The sequence below is a fragment of the Gobius niger genome (genome assembly GCF_951799975.1).
Source record: "Gobius niger genome assembly, chromosome: 23".
NCBI classification, from domain to species: Eukaryota; Metazoa; Chordata; class Actinopteri; order Gobiiformes; family Gobiidae; genus Gobius; species Gobius niger.
This window is the reverse complement of record NC_136874.1, coordinates 3,825,003-3,849,549: the sequence shown is the minus strand read 5'-3', so window position 1 is coordinate 3,849,549 and position 24,547 is coordinate 3,825,003. Positions and strand designations below refer to the sequence as shown.

Here is a 24,547-nt window from a genome sequence, read left to right as displayed (position 1 = left end):
GAAAGAAATGAAGCCTTTCAGTCATATGGCCTTTGTTGTTATGGCGGCCATTTTGTATACTAAAGTAGAATTATACAGTACAACATGTAACAATATCTCGACTCAGGATGAAAATGAAAGACAACTTGGCCCCAGAGACATACGTTTATGTGAAGAAACCAATGAGTCAGTGTTTAAGCTGCTCAAGACGCTAGCATGCTACTAGCATTTAGCTCTGACCTCTCTAAGAGAAAGCCCTGAACCACAAACATCTAGCCTTGGATACAACATGCTGTTACTGTAGTATTTCCTCAGTGTTCATAGATGCGTGTTGGATCTTAAAGATATAATATTTAAGTACTACAAGTTCTACTACAGCTACTACAGCTACTACGATTATACCAGGGTTGGTCAAAGGAGTTGATTTCATTACCTCAGTAAAAGCACAGATATTAATAGAAATGAAGCCTTTCAGTGTGACCTTTGTTGTTATGGCGGCCATTTTGAATACTAAAGTAGAATTATGCAGTACTACAACATGTAACAATATCTCTACTCAGGATGAAAATGAAAGACGAGTGATCGACAATGAAAACATGGCCCCAGAGACGTACGTTTATGTGAAGAAACCAGTGAGTCAGTGTTTAAGCTGCTCAAGACGTTAGCATGCTACCGGTTAGCATTTAGCTCTGGCCTCTCCAAGAGAAAGCCCTGAACCACAAACATCTAGCCTTGGATACAACATGCTGTTACTGTAGTATTTCCTCAGAGTGTTCATAGATGTGTGTTGGATCTTAAAGATATAATATTTAAGTACTACAAGTTCTACTACAGCTACTACAGCTACTACGATTATACCAGGGTTGGTCAAAGGAGTTGATTTCATTACCAAAGCACAGATATTAATAGAAATGAAGCCTTTCAGTGTGACCTTTGTTGTTATGGCGGCCATTTTGAATACTAAAGTAGAATTATGCAGTACTACAACACGTAACAATATCTCTACTCAGGATGAAAATGAAAGACGACTGATCGACAGTTAAAAAACATGGCCCCAGAGACGTACATTTATGTGAAGAAACCAGTGAGTCAGTGTTTAAGCTGCTCAAGACGCTAGCATGCTACTGGTTAGCATTTTGCTCTGACCTCTCCAAGAGAAAGCCGTCAAACATCTAGCCTTGGATACAACATGCTGTTACTGTAGTATTTCCTCAGTGTTCATAGATATGTTTATCCTGTTGACAGTTGCTAACCAGTAGCATGCTAACGTCTTGAGCAGCTTAAACACTGACTCAGACTGAGACTGCTGACATTACAAGGAGTGAAGCAGATCTTTAGTTAATCCTGCTGTAGCTCGACAGACAGAGATGTGCTACATTTGCGGTATTCAAAATGGCGGACGGAACTATGAAAGACGACTGATCGACAGTGAAAACATGGCCCCAGAGTCGTACGTTTATGTGAAGAAACCAGTGAGTCAGTGTTTAAGCTGCTCTAGACGTTAGCATGCTACCGGTTAGCATTTAGCTCTGACCACTCCAAGAGGAAGCCCTGAACCACAAACATCTAGCCTTGGATACAACATGCTGTTACTGTAGTATTTCCTCAGTGTTCATAGATGTGTTTATCGTGTTGACAGTTGCTAACCGGTAGCATGCTAGCGTCTTGAGCAGCCTAAACACTGACTCAGACTGAGACTGAGGAGTGAAGCAGATCTTTAGTAAATCCTGCTGTAGCTCGACAGACAGAGATGTTACGTCTGTGCTAGATTTGCGGTATTCAAAATGTCGGACGGAACTATGTGTGATGTCACTGGAAACGCATGTATTACTTTAACCTCTTACCACAATTATATTTAAGATTTTGCTAAAGATTGTCCCCAGCTTTCTTTAGTTTGGCCATTTCTGTGATGTTTATAGTTTCACTTCCTTATTGGACACTGACAGGAAGTGACATCGATAGAGGCAAACAAAACTGTTGCCGTGCCGACCATGTTAAGTCAATGGGAAATGAGTCAAAGCATCAAACCAGGACTAAACCGTGTCTTTGTAGGAATAAAGCAGGAGGTTTATACTCAGGTCTAACCCCAGTCTGCCCTCGGTCTAAACCTGGACTAACCCCTGCCCCCTGCGCCTGTGAGGTACGAGTGTGTGATGGTTCTACCCCCCGAGGGCCACATCAGAGCGGCGCGTCCCGAAAGCAAACACTCCAGATTTAATTAGGAGCTCCAAAGAGGATTAGACCGAGAGAGAGGGGGAAGAAAGAGAGAGACTTTGAGGATTTTTAGAAATTAAAGGGGGAATTATGCAAAATCAACTTTTCCCACCATTTTACCACGTTCTGAGTAAAAACATTAGCTTCACTACAGCCACACGAACCGCCGGTCTAACCTTGATTCCTCGTTATTTAAACAGCTGCACAGCAAAGGAGTGTAAGAGTAGGGTGTGGGAAGAGCTTATCATTTCTAACCAGGCTTTGACATCACCTAAAAACATCTGGATCGTTCATAATCTGCGATGTTTGATGGCTAATGCTAACGGCTATAGGGAAAATACATTGAGCAAGCTAACGGACGCTGAAAAGTCAGGCTAGCCCCATACCAACACTGCTTCTCATTTTAAATACATATGACAAATGCTTCTTTGTGGTATCGACAATCTACGGAAAGCCACAAGGTTCAAAGCTGTCCTACCTGGGCTGGGCGACGAGCTGCCGGTCGATATCCTCGTAGTGGTGAGAAGGTCGGATTTCATTGGATCTCGGCGCCATCTGGAAAAGAAAGATTAGAAGTTTACACGACTTTCCAAACTCAAGAATAGGGCTGGGTACCGTTATACGAGACCAGTATTGAAAGCAGGAACCGAAATATTATATCTTTAAAATCCAAGGGACAGCATTAAAGGAAGTGACTTGGTTGGTTCAACTCAAATAAAAAAAAAATTCTTCTTTTTTTTTTCCTATATTTTTTTTCCCAATTTTTTTTTACATATTATTCCCCAATTACTTCCTAATTTTCCCCCCTAATTTTTGCTCATTTTTTATTACTAATATTTTCCCATTTCTCCCATTTTCAAACCAATTTATTCCCCATTTTTACTTCTTCTACCTTTAGATCCAGGTTTTGATGCTGGTCCCCTCTATTTGTAATATTCTTGGCCCAAATTTTATTTTTACATTTTAATTTTTTTGCCCCAAATTTTTCTCGTTTTCACAATTTTTCCCCCTCATTTTTGCTTATTTTTTATTATTACAATTTTTCAATTTTCCCAATTTTTTCCACCAATTTATTCCCCATTTTTCTGTATTTTTGCAAATTTTCCCCCCTTATTTTTGAAATAATTTCTCCACATTTTCCCCTTTATTTCCCCAAATTATTCCCCATTTTTCACACACATTGGAGATGAACCCAATATTGTAAATGTGCAGATCTTCCACACATTATTGCTCTGTTTTCTGGTTCTAGACGACAAATATTGAAGTAAAGGTATTGGAAAAAGGTATCTGTATCAAGTATAGTTAAAGTTCTGGCGCCCGGTCACAAAACCAGCAACACTAAGCAGGACTTCCACATTTCAAAAAACCTGTTTCTCTGGAGTTTCCGTGATAAATGACGGAGGAGCCTGTGTTTTTCACGCACATCTGGAGATTTCGCCCAGTGTTTCGGGAAACCGCGGGAGCAGCTGTGGCTAATGTCTTCTGCAGACGGGAGCGGAGACAGAGCCGATCCTCCGAGGACCCACGGCCAAACCGCAGAGTCCGCTCGCGATGGGAAAGTTCCTGTTCGAGAGCGGCGCGGTAATGTCATACGGAGATTGTCACCGTTTGGAAAAGCAAATATGCCTCAAGTGCTGTGGGAAAGTTCGGTAAAGGTGCGGAGAAACGCTTTAAACGGGGCATTTACCATTTCCATCGCTCTCAATCAGAGTTTAAGGTCCAGGTCTGTGTTAAATCCAAGTCATCGCCGAAGAAACGGAAAGAAACAGCCTCTGAGTCTTTGGGATTTGTCCAATTCAAAGAAGTGTGTGTTCATTTTAGAGGAAAACTCACATTATCTGAAGCCGAATTCCCGAGAGCAGGGTTTAAACAGGCAGAAGCATTACTTTTGAATGCCCAAATACTATATTTAATGCCACGAACACTGAAAACAATCTGTGCTTCATCAACCAGAGGAAAGAGAATTGGACAAAACGGGAAACTTTTGAGCCAAAAATGTGGTTAATTTCAGCCAAAACATCAACTGAATATGTGGTTCCCAACCTTTATTGTCTTGCAGATCCAGTGGACATTTCAGTGGTAGTTCCTGTACCCCCTACCTCAAAGGTGCTGCAGTTAATTTAGAAAAAAATCACTTAAAAAGCGCTATTTGCAAGTTAAAAAGACAATGCTGTGTTCAAAATAAGCCTGAAATTCTCCATTTTACTGCAAAAATAAAGCTTTTCCTATCAAAAATAATGATCAGTTTCCACCTTTTACTTCCTAATCTGAAATAGTTCCACATACCCCCTGGTTGCGAAACACTCTATTTTTGATTAACTTTTCCCTGTGGAGTCCCCCAGGGGTCAATCTTGGGACCCCTCTTATTCAATTTGTACATGCTTCTATCGGGTCAGCTAATAAACAGCAATAATGTCTTATTACTTCGCAGATGTGTGATTAACTGCAGGGGTACAAGGGCCTGTAGAGACACTTTTTACTGCAATTCATTCATTTTTTTGACGTTTTATTGATTTTATCTTTTTTATGGGTTTTAGACCATGATGTTGGTATGTCTTATGAACTTATAGAGTAAAAACTATTGCACAATGTCATAATCTTCTACATAATAATACATATTAATAAAAAAAAAACGTTCACACCTAAAAAAAAAAAATTGCCATGACCTGTGGAGTCCCCCAGGGGTCAATCTTGGGACCCCTCTTATTGAACTCGTACATGTTTCCATTGGGTCAGCTAATAAACAGCAATAATGTCTTATTACTTCGCAGATGTGTGACTGACTGCAGTGGGACAAGGGCCTTTAGATACACTTTTTTACTGTAATTCATTCATTTTTTTGATGTTTTATTGATTTTATCTTTTTTATGGGTTTTAGGACCATGATGTTGGTATGTCTTATGAACTTATAGAGTAAAAACTATTGTACAATGTCATAATCTTCTACATAATAATACATATTAATAAAAAAAACATTCACACTGAGAAAAAACTGCCATGACCTGTGGAGTCCCCCAGGGGTCAATCTTGGGACCCCTCTTATTCAACTTGTACATGCTTCTATTGGGTCTATTCTGTCAACTATGGAGGAAAGGAACACGGCTTTGTATGAGGTTTAATCTTTCCTTTTGGTCGATTGCATGAACATATTCTGACTAAATTCTCTTTACGGAAGCCAAAACAAGCCCTTTTGTCCACGAGAGCTCAATCAAGTCTCTTCTTATCTCATCTTGGCCGTGACTTGTCCATCGCTTCACCTTTCAGACTTCAAACCTCCTTAAAAAACCTGCCTTTCTCTCGGCGCTGTATCTCCGAATCGTCACCTCCTGTCAGTTTGTGAATGGTTTTCCATCAGACGGAGTAAATGAGCTGGAGTACGTGTCCTCCGCCTTTTCTCTGCCGGGCCTGTAATTGTGCGGCTCTTTGACAGAACGGCCGCTTCTCATTTTTCTAAATTAGAAAAGGTTTTCTTAAACACACTGGCTGTCACCGCTCGCTGCTGCCGTCCCGTTCTCCGCTAATATCTGAGAGAGTACTTCTGTGGAGCGGTTTGGGTGTGTGAGAGTTTGCTTTATGCTGATAGGAACAGATTGTTTTTGGAGACGAAATATTCAGAAGTTGAAACAATTCACTCTTTATGAACAAACAAGACTTCCTGTTGGATAGTTTAGTGTTATGACTACTTCCTGTCTTATTCCCAAAACACATTTCAAATAAACATCAAGCCCAGAGAATTTTGAGAAGATTACTTAAGATTGAGTTCTTCGGGAACTGGGGACAATGTTGGAAAATGCTAATGAATCATTACTTTTTCCAGAACAGTAATCAGAAAAATATATACTTCTTTATACTTGTGTCTTGTGGAGTGACGTAACGTATGAGACAAGTCACATTTTCAAAGTGAAGACGACTCAGGACATAAACATAGACGACAATAGAGGAGGAAAGAGACCGAAAAACGTCACTGCTAAAGTGTGACATCGCACAATGTCAAACTACTTCAGGATCCAAACAGAGACTTCCATCAACACACAATAAAAACTAACTTTATCTGAATCTCCTGCTGAAATAAGACCAAATGCTGTTTACTCTTCAATAGAAAAATATAGGTCACCATTTCAGCACAGAAAAGACTTACTTTACAAAATCCAGGATAAATGTTATACATCTGTGTGAGTAGATGTTTAGAAAGAGGCTTGTACTCGGCTCTACATCAGGTTAAAAACAGTTAAAGTATTATGCAAAATCGACTTTTTCAAGCTTCACATCATGTTATTATGTCACTCCCTCATTAAAAACATGGCTGAAGTGTTGCCTTGGCACATTCACGTGTTTTTGAGTAATCTGTAAAAACTCTGATGGGGGCCATTTTAGGGATAGGTTTGCCTGAGTCCTCCTAGGAACGCCCCCACCTCCTGGAGACGCCTCCGAGCTTTCGTCACCAGCCGAGTAACCAACCACTGCTCCTCAGCAGAACCCCCTCCCCACTGATGCCACAGACAGCGTGTGGAGGGGGCGTGTCGGAAAGGGTCAGAGGTTCTTAAAGAGACTATTTCAAGACATTCACTACAGCCATTTTGAGAGAGACATTTTATACAAGGCAGTTATTCTAATTTACTGCATTTACAGACCAACAGAAGGTTTGGTCATCATTGTAGTGTGTTATAGACTGGTGCTGTGGGACTGAAAAAAGCAGAATACCCCCTCTTTAAACCCCATCATAGTGAATACGACTAAAGCTCAAGGACCTGGAAGTGAATCGATGACATCATCACTTAGCAATCCGACAGCTTTGTTGAAGTTACTGTTAAAATGCACTTCAACAACAGTTCATTTGCATTTTGAGGCGGGGGAAGTGATGTCGGCAGCTGTTTAATGTAACTAGTAAAGTAACTTGAAAAACAAATCTTAATATTTGTGCGTATTTGACCTTTTAGTGAGTCGGTGGCGTTATAGGTGCAGCCTCACAGTGGCCTCTATGAAGCTCCAGGATCAGTTGTTTTTAGGGGTTCATACAAAAACATTTGATACCAGAGCGTGATAAAGGCCACTGTGAGGGAAAACAAAGCACCCACAACACCACCGAGTCACTAAAAGGTCAAAGTTACATAGTGCACCTTTAACACTGTAGCTTTTATGGGGTTTTTTTCTCAAATGCCAGGGTTTCTCCTCACTCTTTTATTTCTTTCTGGAGTTTATTCCATCAACCTATTCCTGTCACTGTGTTCCACTGCTTTGGAATTGAACCTGGTTTTATAAAGTTGTCCGTTTGTGTCCGATTATAGGAACTTTTTCAAACCTTTCTCGGATGTTCATGGGCAACATTTTCTTCTTGGCTTCATACAAAACCTGAAGAATACATTTACATTTACTGTCTTGTCCCTAACGCTGATTTAGTCCTGAGTTAAGTAAAGTAGTGAAGACAATTATACAAAACAATCTTCAAATGACAGATTTCCTTTCTCCTCCAGACCAGGCTGCGCAGATTTCCAGAAAACGTTTCCCAGTTCCTCCATGTGCATAATTGTCCTCCTGTATCTATCTCTCTCTCTCTCAACACTGTCCTTGTCCAAGCCTCATTAATCCACAGCCTCGGATTTGAAGTCCGTATTGGCAGAGAAACACTCCGGACCGAGCTTTGGCCAAAACCGTGGCCAAGTCCAGGCTGTATCCACAACACGCGAGTCTCGGAGAGGGAGAGCGGAGGAGGCGAGTCCCGAGTTTGGGTTTGTTTTGGGAGATTTCAACTTTTTTAAACATGACGTCCTCGTATCAGTGCGTTTGGTGATTGAAAAGTGAGTTCACTGATCTCAGACTTAACCTGGATCTACGATATGCCACAATATGACAAAGGAACTGACGGTATTTTGATCGAATGTTTCAGTCCGGATCACAATCACAAACGATACGGCTTGTGCTTCATAGTAAGGAAGGTCCCGGGCCGGGTCTCTAACAGAGGCCGGGTCTCTGACAGAGGCCGGGTTCGCGGTTGGTGGAGGCAAATTAAAGCCGGTCTCTAAAACAGGCCGGGGCTTTTATTAGAAACTAGCGGTAGAAATATTCCCCATGTTAGGAATTTGTCTCATACTGGTGTAAATGAAAACTCACGTGCAGGAAGTAAACAAACGGGAACCCGGGCCGAGGGGGACGCTGCGGAGGAGCTGATCCGAGCGTAACTTTGACACAGATTTAGCCACTTTTCAAACCTCCTGTGACGATATTTGGAAACAGGGCAACAAATGTTTCTGACCCTCCAGGGTTTTAATAAAGTCTCCATCGCGTCTTCAAAGCACGTCCAGCTGCTCCGTGTGTAGGTCAGTCACGCCTCAAAATAACTCCTCCCATCAGCGCGAGCGTCTCGTCTTCTCTCGGGTCAGTCTCATGATCGATCACAAACACAAACGCTCCGTCTAAACTCGCCTTTACACGAGATAACAACAAATAATCCGGTCTGGTAAAAACGAAACAGAAACCTGCAGTGACATTGATGTCAAAGCTCCGCTAACAGCAACGAAACACTTCCTGTTGTCCCGACAAAATAAAAGGCATCAATGTTCCAGCCGCTGGGAGAGGGTTTGAAATGTTAATTAATAAATGAACTTAATATTTTAGGTGCAAATGGACACAAAAGTCATTTTTCTTCATTTTCCTGGTCGTCCGTTTTGCGCAAATAGAAATAAAGGCCTGTCTCTAATTGTGGCCTGGTTCCAATAAAGGCCTGGTCCTAGATGTCCTTGAGTAAATAAAGGCCCCGGCCTATATTAGAGCATTTACGATAGTATAGTAGTTACAGCATGAGCTCCCAAAGTCTTATGAGTGCAGCTTGGGATAGAATTCTAGGAGTTTGGGTCAGAAAAGCCATGCCACGCCCCTTTTTAGTCGACTAATCGAGGTCAGCGCATGTGGCCCTACAATTTTGACACTCTTTTGTTGCATTTTCATCCTTTTACTATTTTTTATTACACTAAAAGTTAAGAAAATTCACTTATTTCATGACATTTTTTCAAGTCTAGATCATTTCTCAGTGTTTTAGGCCTGTTCTTTTATAAATACTGGAGAATAAATCCCCAGAAAGGTCAGTTGCCCCTGTTCCAAATCGTCCAAATCAACCCCAGCTCCGGAGATGATCACAGCGTTAAGTTCCCTCGTTTTCAGCCCCGGCGTCCGCCAAACGCCCACGCCGCGCACGCTCCCGGCGGCTGCAGCTTGTTAACAGCTCCATGTGCGGAGGTCACCGCCCCCGACGCCCCCCCGCCCCCACGCTCCGGTCCGGGCCGCTCCTGCGAGAGGTCGAACCCGCCGCTAATGGGCTACATTGTTAGTGTTTGTTTGGGCTTGAACCGGTGACCTGGCCAAGATGGCGGCCGGGGCATTTGCATATAGTGGCAGGTGGAGGTGGGGAAACGCGTCGTAAAGCATTAGCGTAATCATCCTCTGGGGGCAAAGGTTACGGCGCTATTAGTGATTTACATTATTGAATTGGAAATGAGCAAAACTTGAGGGTAGATAACAAACAAAACATTATGCAGCATTTTAAAGCAGAACTATGTAATTTGTTTACCTAAATAAACCCTTTCCGTAGTCCCTCTGGGGGTAATACAAGTGTTATTGGGATGATTGGGTTTTTTTTCATCTCCCTCTGGTGTCTCTGGCCAGAAAACCACAATTGCAACGTTCCTGCCACCAGGTCGGAGGCGCAATACACACTATTATTTGTCAGAGTTGATACCTTTGCACAGTCCTGTCAGAGCTCTGAGGTCCGCTGAACTATATCTTTTAGACCATCCCAGGTCTAAGCGGAAGAGCCTTCGCTGTAGCTGGCCCTAAGTTGTGGAATTCTCTCCCTTTACATATTAGAACTGCAACATCTTTGGAGAGTTTCAAGTGCTCGCTGAAGACTCACTTTTTTGCACTGGCCTTCGACACGAGCTGAGCTGAGCATTTTCTCGTGTTGATTTTATTTTCTATTTGTATTAAATGTTGATTGTTTTATTTTATGAATCTGTACAGCACTTTGGGGCTGTGCCTGCTGTTTGTAAATGTGCTCTATAAATAAATTTGACCTTGAATAATGTAATGTTGAAGAAGAAGCTATCAGGCAAAGCTAACTGCGAGCTAGCGCCACTTAAACAGCATTCACAGCCAAGTCTCTAGTAGTAGTAGTATTTACTCTCACAGACAATGAGTAAAAAACTTAACATGCTACGACACCTGCAGTGGCGCTTTTGGCCCCTAAGGGCACGAGTTACTTAGTTCTGCTTTAAGGAAAGCACAATCACTAGCATGTCCAGACTGATCTTTTTAAGCATTGCCACTTATTGCATTAAAGCAATGAAACAAAACAGTGTAATGTCCAAGCAAATGTATTGTCGAGGCAAGACTGTGGAAGAACGTCCAGTCCTTGTTGGAGCTTCAGTTCTTGTTGTCCAGTCCCAGTTCTATAGTGATTTTATAGGACTCAGAATGGATTAATGTTGGATTAAGGGTGGAGGACAGTTTTATGTTTGTCCAGGAATATATAATACAAATTTCTCAGAGCAAGATCAGCGTAGCAAGGCAAGGCAAGCATACACAAGGTAACGTGCGGAATTTTGTCTTGGGGACCTGCCATTGACTGGGGGGGCGGGGCTAAGGAAGCGTGTTGAGGCAGATGCAGAACGACGGAGGCGACGTTTACAGTCTTGTTCACAGTCTGAAAGTCAGTGTTATAAATACAAAATACGGCCCAGTGAGCTCAGTCCGTATCTGGTTTAGCTCTGTGGCCTGGCCTTGAAGGGAAAGCGTTAACGGCATAGGAGAGATAAGAGGTGCAGCTGCTTCAAACCTCCTCTCTCAGGAGGAAGAGAATGAGTCCAGCTATAGTTCCAAAAAATATAATTAATTAGCTTTTATATGTATTTGGTCTCAGCATTAGTTCAGTTCTCCAGAGCAGGTAAGCTAACCTTCACAGTTCATCCCTTTTCCTCCCAAAATACAGTATATCACACTTCTTTTTATTGCCTTTAAGATTTACTCTGATGAAGTAGTTGAATCCAGAACTGATAAACCCATAGAAAACAGTTCATGGATAAAAAAAAAGGCTGCCGTCTGTCTCGTCTGTGAACACGCTCTGGCCCCACATGTTGCAGTAATCACTCAAACCTGTTCCACGTGTTAGCCTTGTTAGCGCGTTAGCCGCTAGCGTGTGTGGTCGTGGGCGGTTGTTTATCCACTCCGGGGTTGTGTCCCTGTTCCTTGCTCCCGATTCGTGTTGCTTTGCCCTCCTGTCGATCGCTGTAATAACATCCCCTTCCCCTCTGAGCGAAGGAAACGCTTTGCCCCAAGAAGAGGCTTTGAGCTTCTCTTGCAATGTTTGAGATTTTATTCACAAACACGTCTTTCAAAGCGCCTTTAATCGATCCTATTGTGAGTTATTTGGCTGTCGTTGTTTAAATGTATATCAAAAAGAGCCGGTTGTTTGAACGGCTCTTTGAAATGAACGGATCCCAAAGACTCAGGTCCCAGAAAAGGAGATAATCTGGTCCTGATGGGTTCAACCTCTTAACCTCCACCGGAACCGAACACAGTTTCTCCAGTTCGACTTTAACCAAATTTAAAAGCTTTTTGAAAAAAAAAAGACAAAAACAAAATCTGACAAAGACTGATGAAAAAGTGGCAAAAATCAAACAAAGTGATAAAAAAATGACAAAAAGTGGCAAAAATCTGACAAAAAAGTGGCAAAAATCTGACAAAAAAGTGGCGAAAATCTGACAAAAAGTGGCAAAAATCGGACAAAAAAGTGGCAAAAATCTGACAAAAAAGTGGCGAAAATCGGACAAAAAAGTGGCAAAAATATGACAAAAAAGTGAGAAACATCATACAAAAAGTGGAAAAAATCTGACAAAAAAGTGGCAAAAATCTGACAAAAAAGTGGCAAAAATCTGACAAAAAAATGGCAAAAATCTGACAAAAAAGTGGCGAAAATCTGACAAAAAAGTGGCAAAAATCTGACAAAAAAGTGGCAAAAAACTGACAAAAAAGTGGCAAAAATCTGATGAAAAAGTGGCAAAAATCTGACGAAAAAGTGGCAAAAATCGGACAAAAAAGTGGCAAAAATCGGACAAAAAAGTGGCAAAAATATGACAAAAAAGTGAGAAACATCATACAAAAAGTGGCAAAAATCTGACAAAAAAGTGGCAAAAATCTGACAAAAAAGTGGCAAAAATCTGACAAAAAATGGCAAAAATCTGACAAAAAAGTGGCGAAAATCTGACAAAAAAGTGGCAAAAATCTGACAAAAAAGTGGCAAAAAACTGACAAAAAAGTGGCAAAAATCTGATGAAAAAGTGGCAAAAATCTGACGAAAAAGTGGCAAAAATCGGACAAAAAAGTGGCAAAAATCGGACAAAAAAGTGGCAAAAATATGACAAAAAAGTGAGAAACATCATACAAAAAGTGGCAAAAATCTGACAAAAAAGTGGCAAAAATCTGACAAAAAAGTGGCAAAAATCTGGCAAAAAAATGGCAAAAATCTGACAAAAAAGTGGCGAAAATCTGACAAAAAAGTAGCAAAAATCTGACAAAAAAGTGGCAAAAATCAGACAAAAAAGTGTCAAAAATCTGACAAAAAAGTGTCAAAAATCTGACAAAAAAGTGTCAAAAATCTGACAAAAAAGTGGCAAAAATCTGAAAAAAAAAGTGGCAAAAATGGGACAAAAATGGGACAAAAATGTGTCGACAACACTGTCATAATGTAAGGAAAAAGATCAATTTAAATGAGTTTTGTAGGTCTTAGCTTTCAAATGAGGCGTTACTCTATCCTACAGGCTGTAACCTTTCAGATCTGGGTAAAACTGAGTCACTTGGTTACAGCGGGAGTGAAGAAGTTTAACCCAAGCCCTGCAGAGCAACATGGCCGTGGATTCATTTCAAAGGCCTAAGACGTGTCGTTCAGTAAAGCTTTGAACGTCCCAAGTGAGAAACGTTCATCGAGTCGACTTTTGTTTCTAGAAGAACTTTCCAGGTTCATTTTGTCTCCAGATCATGAACTTTGAAAGAAGGATGAAGGACAAAGCAGCTGGAGTGAGTGATATTTTGATCGATCACTACAGCTGCAAAGATCGAACCATCAGCACAAACATCGTGACTTCTTCTTCTGCTTTTGACCTCCGCGACCCCCCCGACCCAAATCCACGAGCGAGAGACAAAGGAAAGAAGAGCTCCCGGGGACACGACGCTCTTTTCTGTTCGCCCCGAGGCTAACGCTAACGCCGAACAGGTCCCTGCAGGCTTAGCTGAGCGCGGCGAGGGCGAGGAGCGCAGCGAGGCGAGCGAGGAGCGCGGAACGCATCGCAATGAAAGGACTTAAAACAAAAGCGGGAAGACGCCGTGGGGACCCGGCGCTGAAAAGACAAGGACGGGGAGGAGAGGGGTCCGTGGGTAGAATGGATCATCGTGACTTTGCGGAGAAGAACAAGGGAAAGGTGGCTGCGCGAGAGGAGGACGTCTCAGATCGGGAGAGGATGTACTCGCCTGGAGCTCGATCCCCGAGAGGACGGCGGCCATGACGGTCTGAAGGAACTGCTGGATTTCAGTACTTGAGGAAAAGCTTTGATATTTGTGACTGTTGAGCATAATGTGAAACTGAAGCTGAATGGGCTTTTTAGATTAACTTGTGCGTTGTCTACCTCAAGAACATGCTCCGTCTTTGGCGTCCAGTCTTTCTGCACAACTCAACGACTGTGTGAGAAGTTTAGGCCTTCGTCCTCCATAGTAACCGAGCTGAAAACTTTCCGCAAAACATCGAGCTAAATATAATATAATCAATGTGTTGCCTTTTTCTCCAAACTGCATTTGTGGTTTCTGTGTTCAACATTGTTTTACTGGAGGATTTTGTTCATCTTTGCCGTGGTTTTATGGGGTTTCGGTTAGGGCTGCTCGATTATTGAAAAAATAATAATCACGATTATTTTTGTCATAATTGAAATCACGATTATTCAAACGATTATTTGTTGCCTTTAAAAAAATCCATCAAAAAAGTGACAAAAATCCAACAAAAAAGTGACAAAAATCCATCAAAAAAAATGACAAAAATCCATCAAAAAAAAGACAAAAATCCATCAAAAAAATGACAAAAATCCATCAAAAAAAATGACAAAAATCCAGCAAAAAAAGACAAAAATCCAGCAAAAAAGACAAAAATCCAGCAAAAAAGTGACAAAAATCCATCAAAAAAGTGACAAAAATCCAGCAAAAAAGTGACAAAAATCCATCAAAAAAAAAGACAAAAATCCATCAAAAAAAAGACAAAAATCCATCAAAAAAATGACAAAAATCCATCAAAAAAATGACAAAAATCCATCAAAAAAAGACAAAAATCCAGCAAAAAAAGACAAAAATCCAGCAAAAAAGTGACAAAAATCCATCAAAAAAGTGACAAAAATCCAGCAAAAAATTGACAAAAATCCATCAAAAAAGTGACAAAAATCCATCAAAAAAGTGACAAAAATCCATCAAAAAGTGACAAAAATCCATCAAAAAAAGTGACAAAAATCCAGCAAAAAAAGACAAAAATCCAGCAAAAAAAGACAAAAATCCAGCAAAAAAGTGACAAAAATCCAGCAAAAAAATTACAAAAATCCATCAAAAAATTACAAAAATCCATCAAAAAGTGACAAAAATCCATCAAAAAAGTGACAAAAATCCAGCTGAAAAAGACAAAAATCCAGCAAAAAAGTGACAAAAATTAAAAATTAGAAAAAAAATGTGAAAAAAAATTTTGAAAAAAAAAAATTTTGAAAAAAAAAAATTAAAATCGTTTTTTTGCGATTATGCTAATTTTGTAATCGTTTACTGTTGTAATCGAAATCGTAATCGAATTTCGATTAATTGCACAGCCCTAGTTTCGGTGGATTTTTTTTTTACTGCAGAGAGTCCATAATGGTCCTGAAGAAGCAGCCTTTTAAAAGTAAACAAACAGCTAGCTTAGGAGCTAAAGACATTTGAGACCTACACATGTCTTCTTCTGAAACACTGAAGAGGCACCAAGAGAACACCTGCAGCACAGTGGAGGCATCACAAGAGGAGATACAGGAAACAAACAAAGGACAAAACAAGGTGGTATCCTCTGTTGTGTGGCCATTAATAAATGATTCTGATTCTGATAAAGTGCCTACATCGTATCCCTGATAAGCCTGCCGTATGTTCAGGGCAAGTCCAGCCACACATCTTGTTTGGTGAACCTTGGTGATCTTCGCCATATTTAAAAGGGACTATACAGGTTTTAAAATGTTAAAATTATGTATTTTCCTCCCCCTACATGTTCCAGCCATGTCCTAATGTGTAGAATGAGCCCAGACCTGTTCATCAGGCCTCAAAAAGGTGTTAATTCGGGTCTGAAGTGCCGTCATGCACGAGCTTAATATAGAGACTGCAGTTACGCGTAAGACCTGAGGTGGCAGTAGTGAGTATGAAATGACCAACTTGCATCTAGTCTCTTTAAGTGATGATTATGATAAGAAAATGTAAGCTTAAGTATTAAGAATAAGTTTGGACTAGTTTAATGTTATGTGCTTGTGTGTTTTGTTTTTTAACCTCTTAACTCCCGCCTGAACCGAGAGCATTTTCTCCAGTTCAGCTTTGCCCAAATCCAATCCACTTTATTTATATAGCACATTTAAACAACAAAACGTTTCCAAAGTGCTGCACATGCAACAAAATCAATAAAACCAAAACAACACAAATGAGCTCTACCGCTATATGGGTTTAAAACAATAAATATGAATAAAACAGAATAAATATAAAAACACAATCCAGTAGGCCAGCCTCATTTGAAAGCTAAAAAACTCATCTGAATGGATCTTCTTCCTCACGTCATCAGATTTTTTTCATCATTTTTTGGGGGGCTTTCAACTCATTTTTGTATCTTTTTTGTACATTTTTTTGTCAAATTGTTTGTAATTTTTTTGTCACTTTTTCATCATTATTCCGTCGATTTCTTGCCACTTTTTGGTTATTTTTTCATCATTTTTTTGTATGTTTTTCGTCATTTTTTTTGTCGCTTTCTGTGTTTGTTTTTTGTCACATTTTTGTAACATTTTTCATCATTTTTTGTCAGTTTTTTGTCTAAGTTTTCTCACTTTTTTGTCACATCTTCATTGTTTTCGTCTCAGTTCTGTCTTATTTTCTCACCTTTTTTCCAGAAGCTTTTGGATTAGGGTAAAGCCAAACTGGAGAAAATGTGCTCGGTTCAGGTGGGAGTTAAGGGGTTAAGACAACATGACATGTAGTATTTGGCACGGATTAAAAAGGTTTTTCTCTTGCAACAATTGAGTGCTGCCGGTGGACGTCTTAAAATGATGTTGGACGTATTAACGAGGTTTCGAGTGGCTTGTGTTGATTGTATATTGTGCGTTTATCTCCAACATTACGGCTTTGGTGAAAACTCTCCATTGTCCCGATTCGGTCCAAGTTTAGCCTTGTTCAACCGCAGTTTTATCCGTTTTAGTCCAGTCAGAACTCGCCTGCTCATCTATTGTCGTCTAAATGACTCTTCCCGACACGCGGGGTTTTCAGGCTAAATGCAGAGTAACGACAGCGCGAGTCCAGCCAAACCGACACTTTGAAGCGGCCTGTGGATTTATGTGATTGCGGCGTGTTACCTCATAAACGTCAGCCGTAAAAACCCGGACCGAATGAGCAGCAGTTTCTGTGATTTACGGCGAAGCATGTGCGGTGCCGAAAGATGGATTTGGACCGGAGTGTTTTCTGTGATTTGGCGAGAGGAGAAAGAGATCGTTTCTGTTCAGCGCGATGTTAGAAAAATGTCCAACAGGGATTTTTCTCCAGATTCTGAGGCAGGAGGAGGAGGATCCACCTTTTGATCATGTTTTATGAAGAACGGGGGAGTCGTGGGTAAATCAAAAGCAGGTACTGAAGAAAAACATTGAGGCCGCGCTGTTTTGGGGATTCAGCTGTAGAGTGCCAACAATCCAGACCGTTTTTCATGATATTTGCAGCACCACAGAGTATTCTATGTTAAGGTTATGGACACATGCTGTGGCTCGTTTGAAAGACAAGACTCTAAACTCTCCGTAGGTGGAAACAGTTTAATTCTACGTGTCTCGGTTCCTGAGAAATCTAAGCTAAACAGAGGCTAGTTTAGATCAAAATCATTTGAAGATATTGAGTGTTTTATGAAACTCTCTCCTTTCTGAGTAACTCCTCTCTCCTCTCTGGACAGACACGGACAGACAAGGTTATGTGAAGAGGCAAATGCCAAAATACATTAGTTTCAAGTACATTTTCGATGATATCATTGTTGACATGTTTTGAAACACGCGTGTTCTCGATCTCTTTTCAGCCTGGTTCTGGTATTGAAGCCTTTAACAGGATGTTTCTCAGTCGTCCTTGGACCGATTTTAAACATTTAAAAACTCAGAGAAATGTTACAATCTCAACTGTTTCGATCTCTCCAGAGAGCGAGAGAGAAGTGTCGGGTTTACAGCTGTTCACTACACAACACCACGCCCCCTCAGATTAAAAAAGAAGTGAGAATAGAAATGCAATAATATACAGTATGAAATGTCCAGATCGTGACTCTTCACAAGTTTTTGATCGTCATTTATTTCACTTCTGTTCATCACAGAGCTACAAAAACCACACATAAGGTCCAGATCCACTCTCAGTGTGTTAAGACTGTTGGTCCAGGGACAGCAATAAATGATCTTTTCCTGATTTTTTGCCCCCCTTTTTTTTTTTTTTAACAAATTGTTCCATATTTTTTCCCCATTTTTTTCTTCCAACCCCCCTATTTTTTCCACATTTTCCCATTTTTTGTTTTGCCCTATATTTTCCCAATTTCTCCCATTTTTTTGTTATTTTTTTGAATGAATGAATGAATGGTTTATTTTGGTTGATTGATGCACTTAAATCAATACAATTACCAAACAAGAACAAGAACAAAATATTCAACCAAAAAAGGAATAGGCTGAAGCAATGCTTATTTATGCCTAGCCTTGTTCAAACCACAAAACTGATGCTGAAACAGTTATCACATTAATAACATACATTGAAATATAACTATTTGGTGACTTACAGGCAGAATAATGAATGATACATACATATACATATCTCCATTTTATACACGCTTAAGGTAATCACTCATAGTCTTCTGCTTAATCATTCTTCTAAATCCAATTAAAGAAGTACTTCTTTTTTTTCTTATTTTGCCCCATTATTTTCTGCTCCCCCCCCCCTTTCTTGCTCATTATTTATTACTAATATTTTCCCTACTTCCCCACATTTTCCCTATTTTTACCCCCTTCCCCCCTTTTTTTTAACCCATTTTCTTCCTCTTTTTTTGCCACATTTCTCACACATTTCCTGACACTGGACACTAACCTAATATTGTACATTTGCAGTTCTCCCACACATTATCTTTTAGATTTAGGCTCGGTGCAGGTGGGGGCCTGATATTATATACCTGATATTTTAATCTTCAAACACACACAGACGGAGCAAACATCCATTTTCTTCCTTTTTAAACTTTCAAAGCTACAGGTTCAGTTCATCTTCCATTAAAAGGTTTAAGAATGAGATGCACAGGTTCACAAATGTCTTTTTTCCCCCATTACAGATGCTGACAGATGATGCTTCCCGGCCATTAGCCTAGCGCCGGTGCCTACATTGAAAAACACATGGCGCACGCTAACCCGATTAACACCGCCATTAGCCTGACATTAGCCTAGCGAGCTGCTCCTCCTCCTCCTCCACAGCAGCTGCTCCCGATCCCCCCGCACCTCCTCCTTCCTCTTCATCGCCCCATCCCACGCAAACACAATTCATCTTCTTTCCCGAACGCACTTTTCTGTGTGTGTGAAAAGTTGCTAATTAGTTGGACGCGAGGGAGGGAGGAGGAGAAGAAAAGGAAGTTGGAGACGGCGCGAAATAATGAAGCGAAACACAGGCTGTAAACAAACATTAGCTCAGCCCGGTCGACACCAAAAACGCCTTTGCTCGGCTCGTTATTCTGACGAGATGATTTCTCCCCCGATACGCTTGGAAATGAGCTCCAAACCGCCGCGATGGTGTTTACGGAGGGAGGTTTGATTAGAGGGAAACTGCTGCCTCACGATGACAGGGCTAAACGTCCGGACGAGGAGAGAAGAACTTTTATCTACGAGGAGAACAGGCCCGGGAAGAGAACATCTTGCTGTGAGGTCAGACGGTCAAGGACTAGCTTTGCCACTAAGCGCAACTGCAGGTGTCGTAGCGTGTTGTGTTTTTTTACTCATTAATTGTCCGTGAGAGTAAATCCTACGCTGACAGAAAAGACAAAGGGACAGAGGCAGATTATTCATCCAATTACACAATGGAGATCACTTTTTTCAGTCATACTTGGCTGTAAATACTGTTTAAGTGGGGCTAGCTCGCAGTTAGCTTTACCCGTTAGCCTGTTAGCTTCTTCTTTGTGATTCCATTAGTGTGTATTGGTGACTCCGGATTGGAGGCAGTTAAGTGGCAATTGTGGTTTTCTGGCCAGACACCAGGGGGAGATGAAAGACCCCCAATCACATTTTTGTTAAGTCTTTGTCACATTATTTGCCACATTTTTGTTGTTTTTGTAAAAAAAAAAGTCACTTTTTTGGTAATTTTTTTCATCACATTTTTGTCCTTTTTTCATCACATTTTTAAACATTTTTTGTGTAAGTTTTTTTTAATCACATTTCTGTTTTTTCGTAATTTTTTCAACACTTTGTGATTTCATTAGTGTGTATTGGGGCCTCCGAGTCGAAGCAGGGAAGTTGGAATCGTGGTTTTCTGGCTAAAGACACCAATCATCCCATTAACACTTGTATTACCCCCAGAGGGACTAAGGAAAGGACTTATTAAGGTAAACAAGTTACTTAGTTCTGCTTTAACGTCTTAATTTTCATTTCAGAGAATAAAAAAAGACACAATTTACCCTGTACGATCCTTATTTCACAGGGCTGGGACAATGTAAAAGCACTTATACATTTCACTCTTTAATCTTCACACTTCAGTAAATGTCAAATGGAGTTTGGTTTATAAACTTTGGACACATAACTTTTTGCACCTTTTAAGGTAAACCTATTGTTTATCAGAATTACTATATTACAATATGTATCAGGACTATACCCTGAGTATCGCGATTTGTATCAGATCTGTATCTTATGACGTTCTGTCACAAGAAGCTGGAGATATTCAGGAAGTAACTTCACCATTGTTACAAATATTAACATATTTTATATCCACATGTACAAGGAGCTCCAGATGATGCTACAATCCAAATATGGTCATTTCCTTCCGACCCTCAATGAAAGACCAGAGAGTTGTGCAGACGTTACAAAACTTTAGGGGCCATTTTCTCAAAATTAGGTTTTTGTTCCACTGTCGCAACAACATCTCCACTTTAGTCGCTCCTACAGACTCCAAACTTTCCATTCAGTTTTTTTTCCAGAAGGATTCTTCAATATCTAATTCACTGCCTCAGCTTTGAACCCAAAAAAACAAGGCCAAATTTGAGTTTTACAGACTTATTCAAAACTAAACAAGATCCAAAATCCCCTCTGAGCAAATCTTATGTCACAGAATAAAACCATACATCTGGCTCTGTGTTGTATCTCATGAAGAAATCTTGCAATACATTTTTTCCTCATATTCACATCACTAATATTCAGCAAAAGTTTCAAATTGATATCTCTTAATTTAATTTTTCTCCCTATTCACCTGCAGCTTAGATCAGATAAAGAAACATGTTTGGGTTCATACGTTCATAAACCGACCGACGACAATCCGAGCTTTTCGCCGCGAGCCGTTTTCTCAACACAATCACGGCACAAAGAAGTCATTTTGTCCGGATCATTCTCGTTTTTGACTGATTACACTCGGCACAAAGGGACCCCCACCTGGGCGCCGCTTCCTCTCATAATAGACTCCTTTCCTTTAGCATAATTTCACCATCGCAAACATAAAGGAAAGCATTAGCGAGCGGCACAAAGCTACACATGCGACCGCGATATTAGCATGGACGAGATCCTCCTTTACCCGACTCTAAGACTAAATGGTTTTGGTGATGCACGGCTGGTTTATTCACTCGCAGAACGCGGGAAAACAAGGATATGGATTTCTACAGGCGCGACACTGACTGCTATGAAGGAAACGAGGATAATGACTAAATGAGAACTTTAGACTCTACGTGGTGTTTGGGAGATGAAGGAGATGATGGAAAATACATTTAAGGGAGTCATTTTCAAACTTTTGTGTGGATTACTGATGAAACTATCTATATAGAAAACATTTATGGGTAAAAATGGCCTTGTTTTGGGAGGTTAAAGGCTCAATAAATCACATTAAGAAATCCCTCAGAAGGAGCAGAGAATGACAAACAGTGAGCTGATGATCTAAAGGTCTTTGAGTGGCATCTGAGACCTACAGATCCACAGATTTCTTCTTCAGAAACACTGAACTGAAGAGGTACCAAGAGCCCCACAACACCTGCAGCAGTGGAGGCATCACAAGGAAACAAAGCGGGGCAAATGAGTAGGTATCCGGGCAAGACTCGCTGCTAAGCCACACATATTCAAACTAAACAATGAGACTTGATGGTGTCCACAGGCGTTGCTTTGGAAGAAGTTGGCCCTAAACTGAGAGAGAAAGGTTCTATGTAACAATATAGAACCTATATTTAACCTCTTAGCCCCGCCTTAACTGAGCGCTTTTTCTCCAGTTCGGTTTTACCCAAATCTAAAAGCTTCTTAACTTGAACTTGCAGCATGTAGGCCTGTGTTTCCGTATATATTTGTCATGTCTTTGTTCTTGTTGCTTTAACATCAGATTTAAATTTTCTGAAGCATTTTTGTGACGTTCGTTGCTTTTTCATTGTGTTATTGTTGCTTTTCTGGCCCGTTTTTTGTTGCTTTTTAGCCACTTTATCAGCCTTTTTGTTGTCGCCATTTTAATACTTTTGTAAGGACTTTATGTTTTATTTTTGAAATTCCGGCCAAATTGATTGCGTCATTTCCCTTTCTTGTAACCGGAAATGTTTAAATCTGTCATGGCGGGTGTTTGTTGAGCACTAGCGCCTGGTTGGAATGGGGAAAAGAGGTAATCTGATTTATTGTACGTTTTGGATTTCATTGTAAGACATGGTATTAATTTATTGTATGTGCTTTTAGTTCTTACGGTGGAAACACTTATCACGGAAATAAAACGGAAAAAGGCCACTTGTACGCTCCATCATTCATTCCACTGGACGCTATAACTTTTCTTTAAAGATTTAGGTAAAGCCAAAAAAGAGAAAATGTGCTCGGTTCAGGTGGATGTGAAGCTTCTTTTTTTCAGGTATGAATAAATCACACTGGTTTGATTTAAAAGAAAATGTTTAGAAGCAAAAAAAAAAAGCTGGTTGATTGAAAAATGTCACTCCAAAATAAAAATAACAAAATCTTCAACCCTAACCTGTCGCACACGATTGTTTACGAACTCCTTTTCCTGTTGTTGCTCCGACTTTCCCCCCGTTTAAAGCTCTTTTTCAACTCTTTGAGAAGTTCAGATCTCCTCGATATTCCCCGGCGTTCCCTTTGCTCTGGCTCTGAACACGCCTTATAAACACGTGTGATTGTGTTTACCCACGCGTGTAACGCCATAGCCCTTGCGTGAGCCCTGTATACGTTCGTGTGTATACGTATGTGTATACGTTACTGCGGCCGTGTACAGTCGGAGGTGACTGAAACGTCCTGATTAAAACGGCCTCCTGGTTTCTGAGACTCCGGGCCTCAAATTGCACATAATTGGAACTGCATGTGGTTCTTTTTTTGGTCTAAACTTCTGAGACAACACGGAGTCCGGGAGGGAGCGGATCTCGAAATATTGTTAGGAAAAAGATTTAAATAAAGCTTGTGTTGGAAATGGAATCAATTCATCAATGGAAAAGGTAATTCTACGATCTCCTCCTGTGATCCTTTATTAAACATTGTCAAAAAAGTCCATATTGTTGATGGCGAGTGTGGGTTCTGATTAGGGCTGAACGATTTTGCCAAAAATCAATATTGCGATTTCGATTTTATTGCAATTTTCCGCTAATAACTTTTTGTCGCAATACAATCAAATATTTACTACTGATTTAATAAAGTATTACTCACTCTTAAGTTTTTAGTTTTGAGTCCTTTATAATCACATGAAGATGATTCCAAATAGTCCACATAGTCATTTAGCTCACATCATTTCCAATAAGCTTATTTTGAATTTTTGTTTTTGTAAATGCTATTTGCTCTTGTGTTTTAGTCAGTGTTTGTGAGAAAAGTTCTTATCTTTATCCAAAACATTCCCAAACATAAGCCTTGAAAAGTGAGCTGCAAAGGACTCTCAACAAGCAGCTCAGGCTCAGCTTCATCTGTGCGGAGGCCGAGACGTGTGAATCCGGAGGAAAGTTTCTGTGATCAGAGCATCAGAGCGTGTAGCGCTGCAGCTAACGCAATGCTAACGGAGGAAACAGCAATAGTCCTGAGCGGTGGCTGCTTTATACACGCTGATATTTTCACAGTACATCCACGATCTACCGCGCATCTTAAAGCAGTACTAAGTAACTCTTCCCCCTAGAGGCCATAAGCGCAACTGCAGGTGTAGTAGCAAGTTACGATTTTTTAACTTATTAATTGTCTTGGAGAGTAAATACTACGCTGACAGGAAAGGCGACGGGAGAGAGGGATACTGTGCATCCAATTATACAAGGGAAATATTTTTTTTCACTCAAACTTGGCTGTAAATACTGTTTAAAGTGACGCGAGCCCGCAGTTAGCTTTGCCAGTTAGCATGTTAGCTTCTTCTTCGTGATTCCATTAGTGTGTATTGGTGGCTCCGGACCGGTGGCAGACAAGTTGCAAACATGGTTTTCTGGCCAGAGACACCAGGGGGAGATGAAAGACCCTCCAATCATCCCATAAACACTTGTATCACCCCCACAGGGACTACGGGAAGGATTTATTAAAGGAATAGGCCACCGTTTTTACATACTAAAATATGTTCTTACCTCACTTTAGACGTGTTAATATATCCCCGTCTGGTCTTTGTCCGTGCGCTCTGTCACGCAAACGGAGCACATACGCAGCCTCTCCCACATGTCACATAGCTCCGAAAAAGCTCACGATAGAAGCTACCAAGCTCTTCCACGTGTTCCCTATTTAAATAAAGTTACGTGAAGTGTTTTCATGCGAAGTATATTTACACAGAAATGTAACATGTCGATTTTATAAGCAAATAAAAAGGGGGACTATATTGTGAGGCGTAATGATACGAGGAGTAAAATGTCCGCGCAGTAACTCCTAAAGACTTCCCCGCTCACTTCCGTCAATAA

General features: G+C 40.5%; 1 protein-coding gene across 1 annotated transcript in view; it reads right to left on the bottom strand.

Moving 5' to 3' along the window:
* The window catches only part of LOC306982205 (partitioning defective 3 homolog B-like), a 164,112-nt gene that overhangs the window by 44,221 nt on the left and 95,344 nt on the right, over positions 1-24,547 (bottom strand). Inside the window, exon 6 of the mRNA XM_079582065.1 lies at positions 2,672-2,748. Coding sequence (XP_079438191.1) covers positions 2,672-2,748 — 77 coding nt within the window. The remainder of the gene's footprint in view (positions 1-2,671; positions 2,749-24,547) is intronic.